Source organism: Vombatus ursinus, unplaced genomic scaffold (assembly GCF_900497805.2).
Source record: "Vombatus ursinus unplaced genomic scaffold, bare-nosed wombat genome assembly UNPS02010320.1, whole genome shotgun sequence".
In the NCBI taxonomy this organism is placed as follows: Eukaryota; Metazoa; Chordata; class Mammalia; order Diprotodontia; family Vombatidae; genus Vombatus; species Vombatus ursinus.
In genome coordinates this window covers 3,477,519-3,499,102 of record NW_020950098.1, presented here as the reverse complement: position 1 = coordinate 3,499,102, position 21,584 = coordinate 3,477,519, and the positions used below count along the sequence as shown (strand labels likewise).

Below are 21,584 nucleotides of genomic sequence, written 5' to 3'. Positions count from 1 at the left end.
GGTGTGTGTACGGATCTACCACCTTTACACTCGGGCTGCATAGACATATACGCGCCTGTCCCCTGTTAGAATGTAAGGAAGCTCTTTGGAAGCAGAGACTGTTTCATCCTGTGCGCTCCTATCACAGCAGGCACGTGGTAAACTCTTGTGGCTTAATTAATTTATTAATTAGTAAATGTCAGCAGACTTATCAACGGCTCCCACTCTCTACTTCGCCCAAAGTGTTCATTGGCCAGAGGCCACATGGGGCGACGACAACAACCGGGAATTTCGGCCTCTTCCGGTTCTTTCGCCACGTGACCTGCAGGGGATTCCCTTTCCCTCTGTGGGACTCAGTTTCTCCCTCAGTCAAATGAAGGGACTCAAGTGTAAGGTTAGAGCCTCGCGGGGGCTGGATGGTCGAGGCTGATCCCGGGGGGAGGTCGGCAGAGAAGGCCCGGACGGACCGAGCCGAGCCGGGGCTGCTTTCCTCCCTCCGCGGCCAGGCCCGGCGCTGCCCAGGGGGGCCTGGGGCAGCCCCGGCCGCGCTTCTCCAGGAACCCCCTCCGGGCGGGGACGCTCGCCGTGCCGGGCTACGTGGGAAGAGGGAAGCCCCGGCCAGCGGCCAAGCGCAGGACCCACTCACCTGGAGCTCACGGCCCTCGGAGCCCACGGGGAGAACTACTTCCGCCAGCTGCCACACTTCCGCCCGGTCAGCCGACGCAGTGGGCGCTGGGAGCGGAAGCCGCGTCTCCGACCTCAAGGGGCGGGGATTTTCCCCTGACGTTGCCTAGACTGCGTTAACCCTTTCGGTGCTCCAATTCCTCCAGAGCAACACCGCCAACGCCAACATTAGCTAACATTTATATAGCGCTTACTGTGTGCCGCTCAGACACTAGCTATGTGACCCTAAACAAGTCACTTAACCCCGTTTGCCTCAGTTTCCTCCTCTGTAAAGTGAGCTGGAGAAGGAAATGGCAAACCACTTTGGTATCTCTGCCAAGAAAACCCCTAATGGGGTCCATGAAGAGTCAGACACGACTGAATAATGACTATGTTCCAGGAGCTTTACAATTATTATCTCATTCGATCTTCCCAACAATCCTGGGAGGTAGGTACTATAATTATCCCCATTTTACAGATGGGGAAACTGAGGCAAACTAAGGGTAAGTGACTTGCCCAGGATTACCCAGCTAGTAAGTGTCTGAGGCAGGATTTGAACTCAGGTCTTCCTCACCACTTGCCCAGAGCTCTATCCATTGAATCACCAGGCTGCCCAGACGTAACTTTGGAGTATACCTAGAATAGGCTTGGCGTCTTTTTGAGGAGGGAGGCAGGAGACAGTGTGATGGAAGGCAAAGTGTGCTGGATTTGGAGCCAGAGGACCTGGGTTCAAATTCCATCTCTACCTGGGCAAGGCAGTAGACATGAAGTCAAGAAGACTCAGGCTGAATTCTGCCTCAGATTCTTACTAGTGTCTGGAATCAGGGAACCTAGATTTGAGTGGTCCTCAGATAACTTACAGTTTTGGGACCCTGGGCAAGTGACCTAACCCCTCTGGGCCTCAGTTTCCTTATCTGAAAAATGAGGGGTTTGAACTGATGACTTCTAAGCTCCCTTCCAACTCTAAATCAATGATCTCATGACCCTGGATAAGTGAACCCCACCTCCCTGGGGCCTCAGGTTTCACAGCCTTCACTTGTACCACGTGGTTGGAGAAATGACCTTCAAGGTCCCTTCCAGCTCTGAATCTATTATCCCCTTGTAGTCCAAAACCTCAAACAGACTCTATAGGTTAGGTCTCGGCTGACACCTGTACCCTCATCTGTTAATTGAAGCTGTCTGGAGGGTGATACTAGAATGATATCCACAGACCTCTCCCCCTGGAAGCTTACTTCACCTTGGACTCCATAAAATGGAAGTAGCCTCCAGCCTGAGGCCTCTGTCTTTCTGATCGGCTGGTTCCTCCTTGAATCTCCATCTTAAGGAGAAGGCCAAGGCCAGCTGCTCTCCTGACTCTTCTGGACTTTGTTTATAATGCCCGCCCTCTCCTTTCTTCACATCCACAATCCACCTTCCCCACACTTTTCAGCTAGCTTTTAGGTATCAGTATTCCCAGTGTTCAGCACAGTGCCTGGCACACAGTAAGGGCTTAATAGATGCTTGTTTACTTATTATAGACAAGCCACTATAGTTGCCAATCAACAAGCATTTATTGAGTGCCTATTATGTGAGAGACATTCTACTGGGCTCTGAAGACACAGAAGCAAAAACAGTCCCTTCTTTCAAGGGACACACCTACGGAGGGGTGTGTGTGTGTGTGTGTGTGTGTGTGTGTGTGTGTGTGTGTGTGTGTGTGTGTGTGTGTGTGTGTGTGTGAGACAGAGAAAGAGCAGGAAAGAGAGAGAAAATAAGAGAGGAGAGGAGGGAGGGAGAAAGAAGAGAGAAGAAAGGAGAGGAGAGAGAAAGAAAGGAGAGAAGGAGGAGAGAAGAGGGGAAAGGAGAGAAAGATGAGAGGATGGGAGAGAGAGTGAGAAAGAGGAGAGGAGGGAGAGAGAAAAGGAGAAGAAGGGGGAAAAGAGAGAGAGAGGAGCAGATGGGGGAGAGAGAAAGAAAGTAAGAGAGGAAAGATAGAGAAGAGGAGGGGGGAGAGAGAGAGAAAAAGTAAGAGAGGAGAGATAAAGAGAGCAGAAGATGGGAGAGAGAGAAGGAGAGAGAGAAAGTGAGAGAGAGAGGGAGAGATCCCAAATAAGATCAGGCACTGGTAAGGTAGCTGAGTTGCTAGGGGAGTGACTTTTGCCAACCACACAAGCTTAGTGGAATCCTTTTCTATTAGGCTTTACACCATATATACTGCTTGGGTCATTCATGTTCTCCCTCCTCCCCTCTCCTCCAAGAACCTAAGTTTTCCTGAAATGCTGAGGGAAGCTTAGAAAAACAACACAAACCTCTCAGACTAAAAGAGGCTCTCAGCTCCCCGGATATATGAACTTCCTGATCTTATCATTTCTTTCCCAAAAGGGAAAGAAGACAGGTCTAGATATATCTGTCTATATTTGGTCCTGGGTGTTTCTTTGAGGCTTATGAAAAGTCTAACATCGATCCCTCCACTTTCTTTCTCTTTCTTCCATCAATCTCCTAGTTCAGCTCAGGTAAAAGTGTCTCTTATCTCCCAAAGGGAAAATCTGTTTTCTTATCTCATGTCAATGCTTTTAGTAAAAGAGGCATTCGGGCAGCTAGGTGGCACCATAGTACATAGAGTGCCCGGACTGGAGTCAGGAAAGCTTATCTTCCTGAGTTCAAATGTGACCTCAGACGTTTACTTGCTGTGTGACCCTGGCCAAGTCACTTAACCCTGTTGGCCTCAGTTTCCTCACCTGTAAAATGAGCTGGAGAAGGAAATGGCAAACCATTCCAGTATCTTTGCCAAGAAAACCATAAGGGGAGTCAGAGTCAGACACAACTGAAATGACTTAATAACATAATGCAGCAAGAATGAGTTTCTTTTAAATTTCACATTCAGCTTTACCACCTTCAATGGTATTTTCAGAGGAAATGACAGTATCATAGATTTGGAGCTGGAAGACACCTCAGGAACCATCTACCCCAATCCTCTCACTTTACAGTTGAAGAAACTGTATAATGAGGATAATAGCTTCTACTTACCAAGGTTGTTGTGAGGGTCCAAGAAGAGGATATGTGTACGTGCTTTGCAAACGTTAAAGCACTTTATAAATGCAGGTTGTTATTGTTAGTAATCACTGATGCAGCTTGTCAAGGAATGTCCTAATAAAGGTTCCTAAAATCTTTTGTGTTACAGATCTCTTTGGCAGTCTGATATATGGATCCCTTTTCAGAAAATTTTAAATGCATAAAATAAATAAGATTAGAAAGAATACTAATTGTATTGAAAATTGAACAGCATTAAAATACAGTTATCAAAAAAAAATTTTGGAAACAATTTTATGGACCCCAGGTTAAAAATTTTGATTTACACTGTATTATGTCTACTGCCCATATTGTTCATGTATCTTTGTGCTGAATGACATCCTGAAATGATTATGTGAGAGACGGAATTAATCGTCCTTATTTTGTTAAGTACTTATGTTTATTTTGATACTGTGATGTATAATTCCAGAAAATAAGCAAAGCACAGCTGATTTTGCCAGAGACTGCAAAATTTCTGTTGCTGGGAAGAAATGTAAGAGATCACTAGAGACAAAGTCTGTTCTTTGTTGTTCGGTTGTTTTAGTCATGTCCAACTCTCCGTGACCCCTTTTGGGGTTTTCTTGGCGAAGATACTGGAGTGATTTGCCATTTCCTTCTCCAGCTCATTTTATAGATGAGGAAACCGAGGCAAACAGAGTTAAGTGACTTGGCCAGGATCACACAGCTAGTAAGTGTCTAAGGCCAGATTTGAACTCAGATCTTCCCCGACTCCAGGCCTGGTGCTGTATCCATTGTGACACCTAGACGCCCCAATAAAGTCTGTGGACAAATATAAAGTTATCAGTGGTTAGGTGTAAGAGCCTCTGGGAGCCAGGGGACTGTGAAGTTTTGACTCTTTGAATGGAAAAATTCTTTCTTCTCTCATCTGAAAGGAAGGAAAGAACTGTAATCTGACAATAGGAGGTAATCTATTCAATTCAGTTCAATAAACATTTATGTTCCAAGCACTGTGTTAAGCTCTGGGGATATGAAAAGATGTAAAAGACAGTCCCTTTCCTCAAGCAGCTTACAATCTAATGTTCAGGATAAGACAGGGCTCCTTGACAATGACATGGTAACCAGGAGAGAAAGAGAAGATGAGAAAGCCAGTTGCACCCTGAACCACAACCTTCACTACTGCAGGGACATTAAACCTACTGGAGAGTATGGAAAGAGCAAGAGACTAGAGAAGGTAGCATTTCCATGTCTGTTGAGAACCAAAGTGGTGAAACCTCTACCTCCACCTCCTACTTCATACTGGTTCTCACTGAGGCTACTTCCCATTCCTTTTTTTTTTTTAAATAGTCTGTTCACTTTCTGTATTAGCCAAGTATTCTTAAAAAAAAAAAAAACATTTTCTCTAAGATAACATTCAGTGTGGGTAGAGTAAAAGCCTATGAGAGTGGGGAGGGAGGACAGGACAAAGGGAGGAGGAGGAAGGGAGAGAGGAAGGAGGATAGGAAGAGGGGGAAGGGAGGGAGGGAGAAAAAGAAGGAAGGGGAGAGGAAATGGGAAGGAAAGAAAGAGAAGGAGGGAAGGAGAGAGAGGGAGTTGGGGAGGGAGGGGCAAAGGAAGGAGGGATAAAGGGATGAAGGGAAGGAGAAGGAAGGGGGGAGGGAGGGAAAGAGAGGAAGGAAAAGAGGGAGGGAAGAAGAGAGAAGGGAGAGAGAGAGACAGAGACAGAAAGAGAGAGATCGATCCTTCATTTGGTTCAACCCAAAACAAAGAGATTTTACTGCTCAGTATTATTATTCTCCCTACCCCCAAAAAAGGGGGAAAAACACACGAACCCATACTGGTCAAAAAGAATGAGCTAAGCTGTAGTACATTAGGCAACATATTTGGTAAGCAGAAGGAAGCTTCCTGCAATACAGTGGCTTTGAGCAATTGTTTCCCGTTTCTCTGCCCTGAACAGGTAAAAAGAAAAGGAACTTTATCCTTCTTTCCTCCCCGACTCTCCAGAAACAGAGCCAAAGGCTATGTGACTGCAAGAAAAATCATGGTTATGGGGAGGTTTGAAAGAAGGAATAGGGAAAGAGTGGCTATGTCCCCACAAGGATGGGGACCCTAAAGAGGAAATAGTTTTCCTGCTAAACCAAACATCTCCACACCCTAGCCACTGTTTGTTAGAGTAATACTTGAAAACACCTTGAAAACAGAGAATAGAAAATGGAAGATTCATTCAGGGCACTGGGGATGGAACAGAAGTTGGAGGGAGTCTTACATGGTACCACAGCAGCCCTGGTGACTCATCAGGCCACAGTGGCTCCAACACTCTACAATGATGACAAAGGGACCCACCGTTGGCATTGATCTTGGTACCACTGATTACTATGTGAGAATCTTCCAACGTAGCAAAGTGGAAGTCATAGCCAATGACCAAGAAAACAGGACCACTCTAAACTACATTCCCTTCACCAACACATAAAGTTTGATTAGTGATGCTAAAAACAATAAAGTTGAAGTGAACCCCACCAGCAATTTATGGTGCCAACATTTGATTGGTCAGATATTGAGTGATGCAATCATATAGTCAGATGTGAAACATATCACCATTCACAGTTGCTAATGACATAGGCCAAGAGGAATACAAAGAGAATACCAGAAGTTTCTATCCAGGAGTGTTTTATGGTTTTGACCAAGTTGAAAGAAATTGCTGAAGTTTTGGAAAGACTTCCAAATACCGTGGTCATAGTACCATCCTACCTCAATGATTCTCAATATCAGACCACCAAAGATGCTGGAACTATCACTGATCTCAATGTATCTTGTCTGAATCATCAGTGACTCAATTGCTACTGGTATTGCTTATGGCTTGGATAAAGAGGTTAGTGCCAAAAGAAATATGTTGATCTTTGACCTTTACACTTCACTTTCGATGTCTCCATCCTCATATTGAAATTGGCATCTTTGAAGTCAGGCCCATAGCTGGGGATATTCTCTTGGGTGCAGAAGACTTTGGTGACCATATGGTCAACCATTGTATTACTGGGTTCAAGTACAAGCACAAGAAGGATACCAGTGGGGACAAAAGGGCTTTCTGCTGCCTTCACAACCCCTTACTAACATGTAAAATATATCCTCTCTTCCAGAACCAAGGCCAGTACTGAGACTGACTCCCTCTATGATGGTTTTGACTTTTATACCTCTATCACTTTTGCCCATTTGAAGAGCTGAATTATTGACCTCTTCTGGAGCACACTGGATGAAAAAGGCCCTAAGATAAGTCACAGATCCATGACATTATTTTGGTGAGTGGTTCTACTCACATCCCCAAGATCCAGAAACTTTTGCAAGATTTCAATGGCAAGGAGCTGAATAGGAGTATCATTCCTGATGAGGCTATTGTTTATAGTGCCACTGTCCAGGCTGCCATCTTGTGTGAGAACAAATTTGAGTGCTTATCCAGGTTTACCTATCAATTTTGAGCTCACAGGACTCCCCTCTTCTCCAACCCCTCTTCCTTATGGTGCTTGAGATTGAAGTGATCTTTGAAATTGATGCAAATGGCATCCTCAGTGTATCTGCTGTAGATAAGAACACAAGAGAGTAAGATCACCATCACCAATGATAAGGGCTGCCTCAGCAAAAAAGACATCAGCCCCAAAATTGGTCCTAGTATGGTCCCAGAAGCTGAAAAATACAGACTAAAAATGAGCAGAGGTGAGATATCTTCCAGGAACTTACTAGAATTTTGTACTTTACATGAAATCTACAGTGAGGATGAGAAACACCAAGGGAAAATTAGTAATGAAGACCTTGACAAAGGTAATGAAATAATCAACTGGCTAAATAAGAAACAGACTTCCAAGAAGGAAGAATTTAAGCTTCAGCAGAAAGATGTTCTGCAACACCATCATTACTAAGCAATGCCAGAGAGCAGGGGCTATACCAGTAGACATGTTGGGGGATTCCCAAGTGCTGGAGCAGCTTTCTCTAGTGATGCCTCTTCTGGATCCACCAGTGAAGAGGTGGATTCATGTACTAGAAGAGAAAGCATCCTACATAGCTTTTCAAAAACCCAAAGGGCTCAAATTTGTAGCCAAGGCTGGGTGCAGTGGCAGATTAAAAATAATATCTGAGCCCCTTCTGTAAATCTGGACATTCTGAATATTTGAATGTTTGGAGAGGGACAGAAGTGACCATTGCACTTATCAGTACTATAAAATGAAAATGCAATTCTTGTCCTGGAGAATAAAAAATTTTAATTTGTTGCATATGTACACACATACACACTCACCCCCACATACAAACAGGTTGAGGAGTAAGAATAGCTGCTTTCAACTATTGGATTTGTTTGGCCCCAAGTGGCAAAAGTAGGACCAATGGGTGTTAGTTGCAAGAAGGCTGATTATAGCCCACATAAGAAAAAACCAGCAAGTTAAGCTATCTATTGGAAGACTAGGAGAGAGGGAAGGTCATTGGAGATGATAGTTAAGCCAAAGCTGGATAATCACTGGGGAAGGAGGAATATTATAGACAGGATTCATAATTTGTTCATGTTTAAGTTACACCTGAGGACTCTCCTATTTTGAGATTCTATGATCTTATGACAAATGTTTTAAACTTTATCATAATCAAGCAGGTAAAGAACTGGTCTTAAAAAGACACAGGTAAATTCCTGATGTTTTGAAGCTGTTGAAGTTTTTGATTTATCAAATATCAAGTTTAAAAGACATTCCCTCCCCAATTGATAAATGGTCAAAGGATATGAACAGTCACTTTTCAGATGAAGAAATTAAACTATCTATAGTGATATGAAAAACGCTCTAAATCACTATTAATTAGCAAAATACAAATTAAAACAACTCTTAGGTACCACCTCACACCCATCAGAATGGCTAATATGACAAAAAAGGAAACTAGTAAATGTTGGGAGATGTGGGAAAATTGGAACACTACTGCATTGTTGGTAGAGTTGTGAACTGATCCAACCATTCTGGAAAGCAATTTGGAACTATGCCCAAAAGGCTATAAAACTGTGCATACCCTTTGATCCAGCAATACCGCTGATATGTATCCCAGAGATCATAAAAAGGGGGAAAGGACCCATATGCTGAAAAATATTTATAACAGCTTTTTTTTTTTTGTGGTGGCAAAGAATTGGAAATTGAGGGAACACCCATCAACTGAGGAATGGCTAAACAAGTTGTGGTATATACATGTAATAGAATACTATTGTGCTATAGAAATGATGAGACTTCAGAAAAAACTGGAAAGACTTGCATGAACTGATGCTGAGTGAAGTGAGCAGAACCAGTAGAATGTTGTATACAGTAACAGCCATATTGTGTGATGACTAACTTTGATAAACTTAGCTCTTCTCAGCAATGCAAGGGTCTAAGACATCTCCAAAAGTCTCATGATGGAAAATGCTATCCACATGCAGAGAAAGAACTATGGAGTCTGAATGCAGACCAAGCATACCATTTTCACTTTTTTTTCCCTCATGGTTTTTCCCTTTTGTTCAGATTCTCCTCTCACAACATGATTAATGTGGAAATATATTTAATATGATTGTACATATATAACCTATATTGGATTGCTTGCTGTCTTGGAGAGGAGGGTGAAAAGGGAAGGAGAAAAATTTGGAAATCAAAATCTTGTAAAAGTGAACGTTGAAGACTGTCTTTGCATGTCATTGGGAAAAAAATACTATTAAAATGGGAAATAAAAAATAAAAGACATTCTTAAAAACTGAGACCATGAATAGTATGAAATCACTAAATTTTTGACAATATATGTTAAGAGGTTATGAAAATATTAATGTTATATATATATATATTATATATATATCTCAAAGCAGTCATGGCTGCCTTATTTAAATAGGAGATTAAATTTTTAAGAGGAAGTGAATTTTCATTTTATGTTAATTGTAAATCCATGTTATGTTAATTGTAAATTTTACTTTGTAATTTAAAATACTTTCCTTAGTATACACAAACCTTTGAATTAAGAGAAAGCAGAATTGCATGCACTGATTAATCACATGCCAAGTCCATTTGCATACCAATAAAAGCAAAACAAGTCACTATTATTAAAATATCAATTGCAATATTAAAATGTATCTAATAACCTTATTTTCAAATTAAGTGCTCTACCCACTTCCCTGGAATGATGATCTGGTGATATTTATGGGAAAGCACTTGGCAAACTGTAAAGGAGTCTTACAAACCTGATTGGTAAACATTCATGTCTTCCTAAGCATCTTTCAGCACCACACCTCTGCTTTCTAGCCCCTACCATTTACCTAAAACTCAAGCTGTCACCTCAGGCTTATGATCTGCTCCTCTCCCAGCCTGGGAATTTGCCCCTCTTTATGTAACTTGATGGGCTTCTACTCTTGGAAACTCACCCTACTGGTGATGAACTAAGTTTGGATACCTAATGGACTTTACAGCAGTTCAGAACACACAAACTCAAGCAATCCACTAGCCACATCCTCTTCAGTAACAGGGATGACACCACTACATCAGGTTATTTCCAGACCATCTTTATACCATGTCACCATAAGTGGCATTTTCTCCCATCAGCAAACCCATTTAGGCTTCTACAAAGCCTCAACATTAGGGAATGCTTGTATCTGTCCCTTAAGAAAAGCTTTCATAATTATCAAAATTAAAGTAGTATAATAAAGTGCTAATCTTACTAGCTATGTGAGTTGAGGCTAGTCTTTTAATCTCTATGCAGCCCAGGCATATATACACACATTTCTGTTGTTCAGTAGTGTCCAATTCTTCATGACCCCATGGAGCACAGCATGGCAGGCTATCCTCCAGTATCTCCCAAATTCTGTCCAAGTTCATGGTTGTTGTTTCCATGACACTATCTCAACCTCTGCCATTCCCTTTTCCTTTTGCCTTCAATCTTTCCCAACCTCCAGGTCTTTTCCAATAAGTCATGTTTTCTCATTGGCTTAAATATCCCTACTTTAGAAGTGATAAAACTGAGGCTCTGAAAGGTAAAAGGACTTATCTATGGTCCTACTGACAATAGTAGAATCAGGACTCAGAACCACGCCTTCTAACGCCAAGTTCTGTGTTCTTCCCACTACATGACACTGTCTAAGAGACACTGAGGTAACCTGCTGTGTGCACTTAGCACAGCATTTCCAAATAAAACCACAAAGTACATTTGTCTGCCTACATTTTGAAATGTAGGTTGTTTAATAGCATATGCACATCCTAAATACATGAACACGTTCTGATTTTAAAGTTAAACCTATACAGCATTTAAATATTTGTCATTCAATTTTATCTTAAAATAGATCTTTTATTACAATACTGAATATTCTGAAAGTGTCAGTTGCATGGCTCCAAAATGTTCAATTAAATATTTTCCTTCTGATTAAGATTAATGGAATTAAAGCCTTCAAAATATAATGCAAATCAAATAAAAACTTTAAGAATTGTACTTAAGGAAAAATATAAAAAAAAAATCACTCTAAAAAGAAAGCCTTAATTTTATATTACATATTCATGAAACAATTTTGAATTTCAAACTATCAACCTCTGGCAAATTTAGAGCAGGAAAAAATAAGACAAGATTTTTAATGTCTCCTTACTGAAATCAAAGGTAACATAAAATTTTAATTAAGAATTTCCTTGGGTGCAAAACCTAATTCTGTTCTTTACAAGAATAAATATTGTTAGAGCTATTAAGTTCAAACATTTTTAAGGAGAATCCAAAATCAAATGGAGAGCAATATGAAACATTATTCATAAGTTCTAAATCAAAAATCTGGTAGCAGGTAGATATAAAAAAATAGTAAAGCTTCAATCTCACAAATACTGAGTAACTAGAGAGCAAAATAATTTTTAACGATCTATATTCCAAGCCTCAGTATTTATCAAACACTTTATTGTTCTCAATCACTTTTTATTAAATGCTTCTAATAAACGCAATAGGTGCAGGAACAGATTGATGATATCCAAGTAGAGGTTGATGGCAGCCAATATATACTCTTCAGGGGACAGTTTGTGCATCAGTAGATGAGTATCATAAATGATGAATCCACAGAACAGAAGAGCTCCCATTGCAGAAAAGATTACCTCCACCAACTCATTATCATAGAAGAACTATAGATTAAAAAATAAATATATGTAGGTTAATATTTGAGAAAAGCATTTCCAGAAGACTTTAAATTACCTGCTATAATTAGCAGCTAATTATTTTTAAATAATCACTAGTGGCAAATGATTTTAAAAACAAAATGTTAAAAGCACATAAATTCCATGAAATATTCTAAATGCATTACTTTATACTATACCATAATGAGTAACAGTATAAAATAACACTTACAATTAACTTATTTTTTGTCTGAAATTTGGCAAAACTGCTTAGAATTCTATGGCAGCATCCCAAATGTATTTCTTATTCTAAAAGTCTGTAATTTTGTCTCTGTGGTTACTCCTTTTAATAGATACCAGTCACAACCCCTGTACAGTGGTCTTTGAGATGTACGATGGTTGAAAAATTCACCACCTTGCAAACAACCTGGTGATGAACTTCTTCAACTTAGCTTGGCTGGTCTTCTGACAATGCGCTTATTTCATCATTAAGCCCATACTTGAAGCCTTTCCAGTTTGTGAAGAATGACATTCTATCAGCATAGTCTTCAAAAACCCAGAGTCACCTCCAAATCAATAAGATATTTGAAAACTTCTTCAACATTGAAATATTTTACTTTTGCATCCCAAATTTTTTCCTTTGAAAGCTGACAATCTAATTCAATTGAGATTTCCTAAAAGATGTTAAAGGACTTCATTATCTATGATTCTATTAACTGAGTTACTCATTTATTCATAAAACATACACTGAGCACCTACAATGTGAAAAGTCCTATGCTAGATATTATGGAGGTAGATAATACAAACATAAATAAGGTAATCTGTTATTCTCAAGACACTTAAAATCTAGTAGTGAAAATAGGTATAAAAATAATCATACTGTAAGACCATATGTGACGAGTGCTTTTAAGGGAGATTCGAGACAAGTATATACACAGATTTAGTGCTGGTTTGATCACAGGCTTCCTGGAAGAGGGAACATGTGAACTGGCCCTTTTAGGGTGGTCAAGACGGATGAAGGGCAAGGTTTTCAAAGGTAAAGAAAATGGCAAGAATAAAGAAGTGAGAAAATAAGCTGTGCTTAGGGACCCATGAGTAATCTAGTTAGGGGAGAATGTGAGTATACACAATGAAGCAGAATATAAAATAAAAAGCTAAACTGAGATCAGATAAAAGGCAATGAGTAACAGGCTAACGGGTTTGTACTTAATTTAGTGGACAGTGGGAAGCCAAGGAGAGTTTCAAAACGATAGAGTAACATAAACAAAATGATACTATGGAGAGACTAATCTAGCTATGGCATATATTAATGAATTGCATCAAGGAGATACCAGAAATAGGGACACCAGTCAAGAAACTATTGCAATCATCTAGGCAGATGTAATCATGGCACAAACCAGGGTGGCAGTGAAATGGAATGGATGATATGCGTCCAAAGTGCAATGAGAAATTTGGGGAGGGAAAGGGATTTTAATCAGGGAGGTATGTCATATGGTGGGTGGTTGGTAGAAGAGTATCTATTTCAGGCATGGGGAAAGGTGTATCCAAAGGCATAGAAATCAAAAAGACCAAGATGGGAATGGGAAAAGAATTCAGTTTGAAATATGTTGAATGTATGATCTTGTTAGGATATGGACAACTGAAAATATGGAACTAGAGTACAGAGGTGATGTCAAGGGCAGAGATGGAGACATAAGCAGTTAGCTAAACAGAAAGTGAGAAGCAGGGAAAGTGGAATGAAGTCTGAATGAGGGTAGGGACAGTGGAAATAGAAAGGGAAAGATCTGAGAGCTATAAAGAAGGAAAGGACAAGATGTGAGGGCAAGGGCAAAGGAGGCACATTTTGGAGACTGAGTAATAATTAGGAAGACTGTGATACTGTGAGGTGACATGACCCTCTGGAGGGCTGGGAGGAGGGCCAGAAAGATGGGAGGGGGTTTCTCTGTTGAACAGTTGTTATATAGGTATTTTCCTACTGTACTAGAGGTCTAGGAAATCAACTTCTCCCCTATAGATGGGTAACAAAAAAGTTTGGCAGGGAAGGGGCAGCTTGGCATAATAAATAGACTTGGAGTCAAGAAGACCTAAGTTCCCACCCGACTTCAGACACTTACTGGCTGTGAGACCCTGGGAAAATCACTTAACCTTTCTTGTCTTCAGTATCCTCATCAATAAAATGAGGATAATAGAAGTGCCATATTTCACCCACACAATCATCACACCCTGTTTGGGTTTTTTTTTTTTTTCAGTCCAAAAAATTGGTTTATAGCCTTTTATTGCAAAATCATTGCATGGTATAATTCTGTTCATCATGCTGCTTAAAAGATAAATAAAGCAGCAATGTATTCACCAGTGGCATATGGATACACATTTATCTCTGGCACATTGTAAGCCGCAAGCCTGGAATTCTCAGCACATGTGCATTGTCAGTATATTTCCCAAAGCCAACTTGCATGGTTTGTTTAGAGCCCTGTAGTACTAACTGTATTGTCACTCAACCCAATGAAGAGCTGTAACGGGGCAGGTAAAGCTGCCATGAGCAAGTCACATAATATGGTTAAGATTTGAATCTTTCCAATTTCAACATTTATTCACAAGTACTCCGTACAGCCTAATCTTTCACCAAAGACAATTCAGTAATAAATGATTTTTAAGTAATACCAGCACATTTTAAAAGCTTCACATAATGGTCGCACCCACTTTTGCAAAAAAATTGGTGTAAAATCTGTGATGATTATGCGGTGAGATATGGTACTCACTTCACAGCCTTCACAAACCTTTAAAAAGTCTATGTATGTATATGTATGTTAGCTATTATTATTATCTGGCATATGCTTATTCTTCGAAAGTCCATTATCTTGGAGTTCTCAATCTGCTGAGGATTAGATCAAAACTAAACTGGCAACTTGCTGATAAGGTCAAAGGTAGAGTCAGCAGAAAGTGCTAACTTTGAACAGAAAGAGAAAGACAGTCAGCTGGGGACTTGCTAAAAGTAGGAAGAAAAGGCAGGCTTAAAAGTAGGAATCAGGGCAGCCCAGGTTCCAGATGCACTGCCTTCAGACATAAGGTGTCTGATGTCAGTCTAGGGCAGCAGGTACAGATGTTAAACTTGTCCTGAAGGGTAGAATAAGGTCAACAATTAGCTAATGAATAAAGCAAACCAAAAGGGTGGAGAAGGAATAAGTCAAGGCTAAATTAAAACTTTTAGAGGCCAGATCCACTGAGACCTCCAGGAAGATAAAAGAGGTTATTGCTAGGTCAATACACTAAGGAAGCAAAGAGAAAAAAAAAATCCTTGGAGGCTAAATAAGGAAATGCTTTTCTCAGCTAGGGGGCAGAGGTGAGCGTAGAAGTCAATAGCCACTGAGACAAAGAGGAAAAAGGTGACTGCAAAGTTCTTGCAGAATGACTGGTAATTAAGGGAAGGGTGACCAGGGTTGGCTGAAGACTTTTTAATACATGTATTAATTTAATTTAATACATGTATTAAAAGCCTCTAGCCTTCTGTATCAATCCTTTGTAGGGGATTTATGGAAAAGAATAAACAAGAATGCACGAAAGAAGTACCTATAGTAATGAGACCGCAAAGCTACTCAAGTAGATAAAGTACAGATATTTCCCTGTTGTGATTAGTGATAAAGGCTGATAAAAACACTTTAGGACCCTAAGAAAGAGATATGTGCTGATTTCAGGGGCAACAGGAAAGGGAAAACACTGAAAACCTATATTCCATTCCACAGGGAACTCAGTGAGGGAAAACTGGCATGAGAACAATGACAGCAAGAAACCAGTAGGGGGAGCTGCCAAAACAAGTCAATGGTGGACAGATGATTCCGTTCTTGGCCCTCCTCTCTTTCCAAGCTCTTTCCAAGCAATTTCAGTCCTGCCTATGGTTCCAATGGATGACTCCCAAATCTATAGCTGCACCTGTAACATCTCTGAGCTGTAGACTCACATTTTAGACGGCATAAAAAACCTCTCCATTTGAATATTCTGGGGCCAAAACTCAACATGTTCAAAAGTGTGATTATGTTTTTCTTTTAACGTTTTACTGATGCATTTTATCTTTACATCATAATTATTTCTCAGGGGAAAAAAAATCTCCCTTCCTCCACCTATACTGAACATTTCCTTTTTAACACAGAAAAACAAGTAAACAAAACACCAAATATAGTGACAATATTTACACCCCACTGCTCTGCCATAAAGGGAATGCTTCATTAGCTCTGAGACCTTCACTGGTTTTTTTCCTATTACTAAGAATTTGACTTAAATGACATTTTCATTCCTTTTTATTCTCTATTGCCATCTTCTCTTCATTTTAAGTTCACATGGTCCAAATTTATCATTCAATCTAGATCCTGGTGACCTCTATCTACTAACCCCCAGGTCATTCTGCCTTCTTTCTTAGTTTCTGGTTCCATCTTTCTCCACCGCACCTCCTGCCCACATAATGGGGAAAATCATAAATGTTACTACTCTAATACCTTAACCTCCCAGCTCCTCAATTTGTTCAACTCCTATAACTTACTGATCAAATACCAGCTACACATAGGGAGAGTTACCCCCTTGCCTAGCATTACCTATAGGTGCTTTACTTCCAGGATCAAGAACTCTGAAATTACTTTATCTAGTCAAAATCACCTATATTTCTATCCCTTCCTAAACCTTCCTCTTCCTAAAACTATTCTTCATTCTTATATGATCTCTGATCCCTCTACTCTTCTCAGGCCAGGACCCCTGCTCTGGCTATTCCTCTCTTCCCAAATCTTGACCCCTTGGTGAACCAGTTCAACTCTGTACCATCCTATAGTCTTAAACCTCTTGCTGACTTGTTCTATTACTGCTCACATTATGCAGAACCCTGCATGACTCCCACAATTTGCCTCTTCTGCTCCTACTCGCATGGTGCTGAATTCAAATGGAAGAAGTCATGCAACTGTGATTGACTCCACTATAGATTCATACCATCTAACCTCAGTTGAGCCCTCACTGCATCTAGGCAATCCTTTTACTTCTCCCTAGATTGTACATTTCACTCTTCACAATAGTTGTATCAAACCCTGTCTGCTCTCCTGAAATCTCCCATATCATCTATCCCCTTCTCCTTCTACCCTCTCAGCTGGGGTCCTTTTTTCATACTTCACCAAGAAAAGCAAAGTCATTCTCCAGAAGTTCATTCTCCTTCCCTCGTCTTGTGACTTGTGCTATCATCTGCTTTCTCTTAGGTCTCCTTCTCTCTCTACACTTTCACTCTTGGCGATTTCATCAAGTTCCATGGGAGTAATTATCTCCATGTAGGTGATTTCTTTTTTTTTTTGCAGTAATTTTTATGTATTTTTTTGTTTTCAACATTTACTTCCACAAGATTTTGAGTTCCAAATTTTCACCCCATCTCGCCCCTCCCCCCCACCCCAAGATGGCATGCATTCTGAATACCCCTTCCCCTAATCTGCCTTCCCCTCTATCTCTCCCACCCCTCTCTTATCCCCTTCCTTTTCAATTTTCCTGTAGGGCAGGATGGATTTCTGTACCCCATTTCCTGTATTTCTTATTTCCCAGTTGCATGTGAAAACATTTTTTTAAACATGTTTTTAAAACTTTGGGTTCCAAATTTTCTCCCTTCTTCCCTCCCTACCTGCCCTCACTGATAAGGCAAGCAACTAAATATAGGTTATGTACGTGCAGTTATGCAAAACACATCCATAGTAGACATGCTGTGAAAAACTAACTCTATTTCCCTTAATCCTATCCCGCCCCCCCAAATTATTCTATTCTTTCTTTTGACCCTGTCCCTCTTCAGAAGTATTTGCTTCTGATTACTCCCTTTCCCAATCTGCCCTCCTTTCTATCATCCCCCTACTCTCCTGTCCCCTTTCCCCCCAGTTTCCTGTAGGGTAAGACAGATTTCCATACTCAATTGAGTGTGTATGTTATTCCCTCCTTAAGTCAAATCCTATGAGAATAAGATTGACTCATTCCCTCTCACCTTCCCCCGTTTCCCCTCCACTCTAAGAGCCTTTTCTTTTGTTTTTTTTTTTGTGTGTGTGTGTGGGATAATTTACCCCGTTCTACCTCTCCCTTCCTCCTTCTCCTAGTATAATCCTCTCTCACTCCTTAATTTTATTCTCCAGATAATGACCCTTTCATCTTCAACTCACCCTGCGTCCTCTATCTATCTATCTATATACATACATACATACATATAATTTTTTCCCTCCAATTACCCTAATACTGACAAAGGTCTCATGAGTTACAAATATCATCTTTCCATGCAGGAATGTAAACAGTTCAACCTTAATAAATCTCTTATGATTTCTCTTTCCTGTTTACCTCTTCATGTTCCACTTGAGTCTTGTATTGGAAAGTCAAATTTTCTATTCAGCTCTGGTCTTTTCATCCAGAATGCTTCAAAGTCCTCTATTTCACTGAATGACCATTTTTTCCCCTGCAGGATTATACTCAGTTTTGCTGGGTAGGTGATTCTTGCTTGTAATCCTATCTCCTTTGCCCTCCGGAATATTATATTCCATGCCCTGCGGTCCCTTAATGTAGAAGCAACTAAATCTTGGTTTATCCTGATTGTGTTTCCACAATACTTGAACTGTTTCGTTCTGGCTGCTTGTACTATTTCCTCCTTGACCTGGGAACTCTGGAATTTGGCTACAATATTCCTAGGAGTTTTCCTTTGGGGATCTCTTTCAGGTGGTGATCGGTGGATTCTTTCAATTTCTGTTTTGCCTTCTGGTTCTAAAATATCAGGGCAGTTTTCCTGGATCATTTCTTGAAAGATGATGTCTAGGCTCTTTTTTGGATCATGGCTTTCAGATAGTCCAATAATTTTTAAATTCTCTCTCCTGGATCTATTTTCCAGGTCAGTTGTTTTTCCAATGAGATATTTCACATTGTTTTCTAATTTTTCATTCTTTTGGATTTGTTTTACAGTGTCCTGATTTCTCATAAAGTCACTAGCTTCCAATTGCTCTATTCTAATTTTTAAGGAAATATTTTCTTCAGTAAGCTTTTGGACTTCCTTTTCCATTTGGCTAATTTTGCTTTTTAGGGCATTCTTCTCCTCATTGGCTTTTTGGACCTCTTTTGCCATTTGGGTTAGGCTATTTTTTAAGGTATTATTTTCTTCAATATTTTTCTGGGTCTCCTTTAGCAAGCTGTTGACTTGTTTTTCATGATTTTCTTGCATCACTCTCAGTTTTTCCTCTACTTCTCTTACTTGCTTCTCAAAATCCCTTTTGAGCTCTTCCAAGGCCTGGGACTGATTCATATTTTTCTTGGAGGTTTTGGATGTAGGAGCTTGGCTTCATTGTGTTCTTCTGGTTGTATGTTTTGATCTTCTTTGTCACCAAAGTAAGATAATGTAGTCTGACTCTTTTTGCATGGCTTACTCATGATCCCGGCCAATTACTTGAGTTTTAAACTCTTTGTTAAGGTAAAAGTCTGTTTTCAATGTGGAGAATGTACTGTCCCAAGCTTCAGGGGTTTGTACAGCTGTTTTCAGAGATACTTTCAGGGACCTGAAAATTTTCAGTTCTTCCAAGGTGGTATGATAAGGGGAGAGGTGTTTCCTCTCCACTGCCACAACAAGCTCCACCATACCAACATTCCTCCTCGCCCCAGGACCACCCCTCAGAACTCTGACCCAGATCCAAGCACCGGTAAAGCAAGAGATTCCTGCCTCAGCACTGGCAAAGGGATCCCTGCAATCCCCCTCTGATCAGCCACTCGATTCCCCCTCAGTCTGTGGGCCCGAAGCTCAGGAAATAGCCGCTGCCGGTGGCTAAGACCTAGCTCCTTCTCTCACCGCAGTCACAGACTTTTCCCACTGACCTTCTAAGTTGTCTTTGGCGTTTGTGGGTTGAAAAGCCTGGAAACCGCCACAGCTGCCCTCTGAGGCCTGCTACAAGGTCACGGTAGCCTGCGTGCCCACATTGAACTGCGCTCCTCTCCTTGCCTGGCGCGATATACCTTTCCGATCAACCATCCAGGCTGTCTTTGGCTGGAAATTTGTTTCACTCTGTCTTTTTGTGGGTTCTGCTGCTTTAGAATTTGTTTAGAGCCATTTTTTATAAGTATTTGGAGGGGTTTGGGGGAGAGCTCAAACAAGTCACTGCTTTCCCTCTGCCATCTTGGCTCTGCCCCTCCATGTAGGTGATTTCTAGTCCTGGTTTCTCTCCTGAACTCCACTTCCATCTTACCAACTGCCTACTAGTCATTTCAAATGGGTTCTCAACACAGCAAAAACTGACTTCTCAATATATTTTCCACCTCAAATCATCCATTCTTCTGAACTTTATTCTTTCAAGGTACCACCATCCTTCCAGTCACACAAGTTTGCAGCTCAATGTCATCCATAATTCCTCATCCCACACACACAATCTTGCATTCTATCAAACCACCAGTCCATTTCAGACACCCATCATCTCTCTCCTGGACTGTTGAAATCATCTCCTATTTAGTGTCTTGTTTTTAAAAAGTTTCTCCCCAGTCGAATCCATCCTCCACATAAATATGAAATGAGTTTCCAAAAGCACAGGTCTGACCTTGTCATCTCCCTACTTAATATAACTCCAGCAGTTCCCTATTAACTCTAGAATTAAATATGAACTCCCCTTCGGACATTTGAAACTCTCCATAACCTGGTCCCTTTCTGTTTTTCTAGTGTTCTTATACTCTCTTTCATGAACTTTGTAATGAAGCCATAATGGCTCACTTGCTCTATCACACACAAATCTCTCATCGCTGTGTCCCATGCTTGCAATGAACCCTCTGCTCCTCCTCTATCTCACTAATTCTTCCTCAGCGTAAGATGGAGACCCCCCCAGGCCCTCTCACTGTCTCCGAAGGTAAGGCCTTACCATCCGCCCCAAGTCTATGTTCTATTGGTCCGTCAGCACCGATATCATGAAAGTTTAAGACAGCTGTGTCTTGGAGCCAGCTCGTACTAATTTGCAAGAGCTGAATGTTAAATTTTCAGTGTGCAAACTTATACCTTGAAAAACAGCAAATGCTTCAAATCAAGATCTGATTTGTTCTGTAGATTTTCCAGTCTTAAGAAAGTGAGGGGGAAAATTTTAATAATGCAGATTAAATGTGAAAGTATGTTGTGTATACATCCTCCCTCCAACGAGTAGTTAAAATATTTACCTAACGACTCCTAGCCTTGACATCTGCTTCTCTGAAATAGCCTTGGGAATTTCCATGAGCACCACAGCCGAACTTTCTTTTATGTGCTATCTCCCCCAATTAGAAGAGATCTTTGAGAGGAACAAGGACTGACTTGTTTTTTCCTATTTGTATCCCCAGCATTTAGCTTAGTGCTTAGCAGTTAGTGCTTACTGAATGCCTTTTCTTTTATTCATTTCCTGATCCGTTCCAACTGCTAGTGTCCTTCCTCCCAAAACATGGCACTCATTTTGCATGTATTCTGCAAATATTTATATATGTGCACTCTGTCTTTACCACTGGAATGTAAGCTCCTTGAAGGGAGGGGCGGTTTTACTTTTGACTTTGTATCCCTAATGCTTAGCCTAACTACCTGGTCCATAATATGTGCTTAATACATGTTGATTGATTTTTTCTGAATTAACTATGTCAATGGAATCTGCCATCCATGTACAAATTCTCTAGCTTACTTCTAGAAGACCTCTCCCCACATTTCTCTCATCCATAAAATAAATCATAAAATAAATAAATGTGTATGTGTGTATATACATACACACACTCATAAAAATAAAAAATATGCTTGAAAATGTGGTGGGTGGGGGTGTGTGTGTGTGTGTGTGTGTGTGTGTGTGTGTGTGTGTGTGTGTG

General features: G+C 40.6%; 2 protein-coding genes across 2 annotated transcripts in view; both read right to left on the bottom strand.

The window, feature by feature from the left end:
* Positions 1–697, bottom strand: part of LLPH (LLP homolog, long-term synaptic facilitation factor) — a 6,284-nt gene extending 5,587 nt beyond the window's left edge. The window contains exon 1 of the mRNA XM_027854193.1: positions 626–697. The gene's annotated coding sequence lies outside the window, so the exon portion shown is untranslated. The remainder of the gene's footprint in view (positions 1–625) is intronic.
* Positions 698–11,526: 10,829 nt separating this feature from the next.
* The window catches only part of TMBIM4 (transmembrane BAX inhibitor motif containing 4), a 27,583-nt gene continuing 17,525 nt past the window's right edge, over positions 11,527–21,584 (bottom strand). The window contains exon 7 of the mRNA XM_027854146.1: positions 11,527–11,765. Within this exon, the coding sequence (XP_027709947.1) occupies positions 11,559–11,765 (207 nt within the window). The 3' untranslated portion in view covers positions 11,527–11,558. The remainder of the gene's footprint in view (positions 11,766–21,584) is intronic.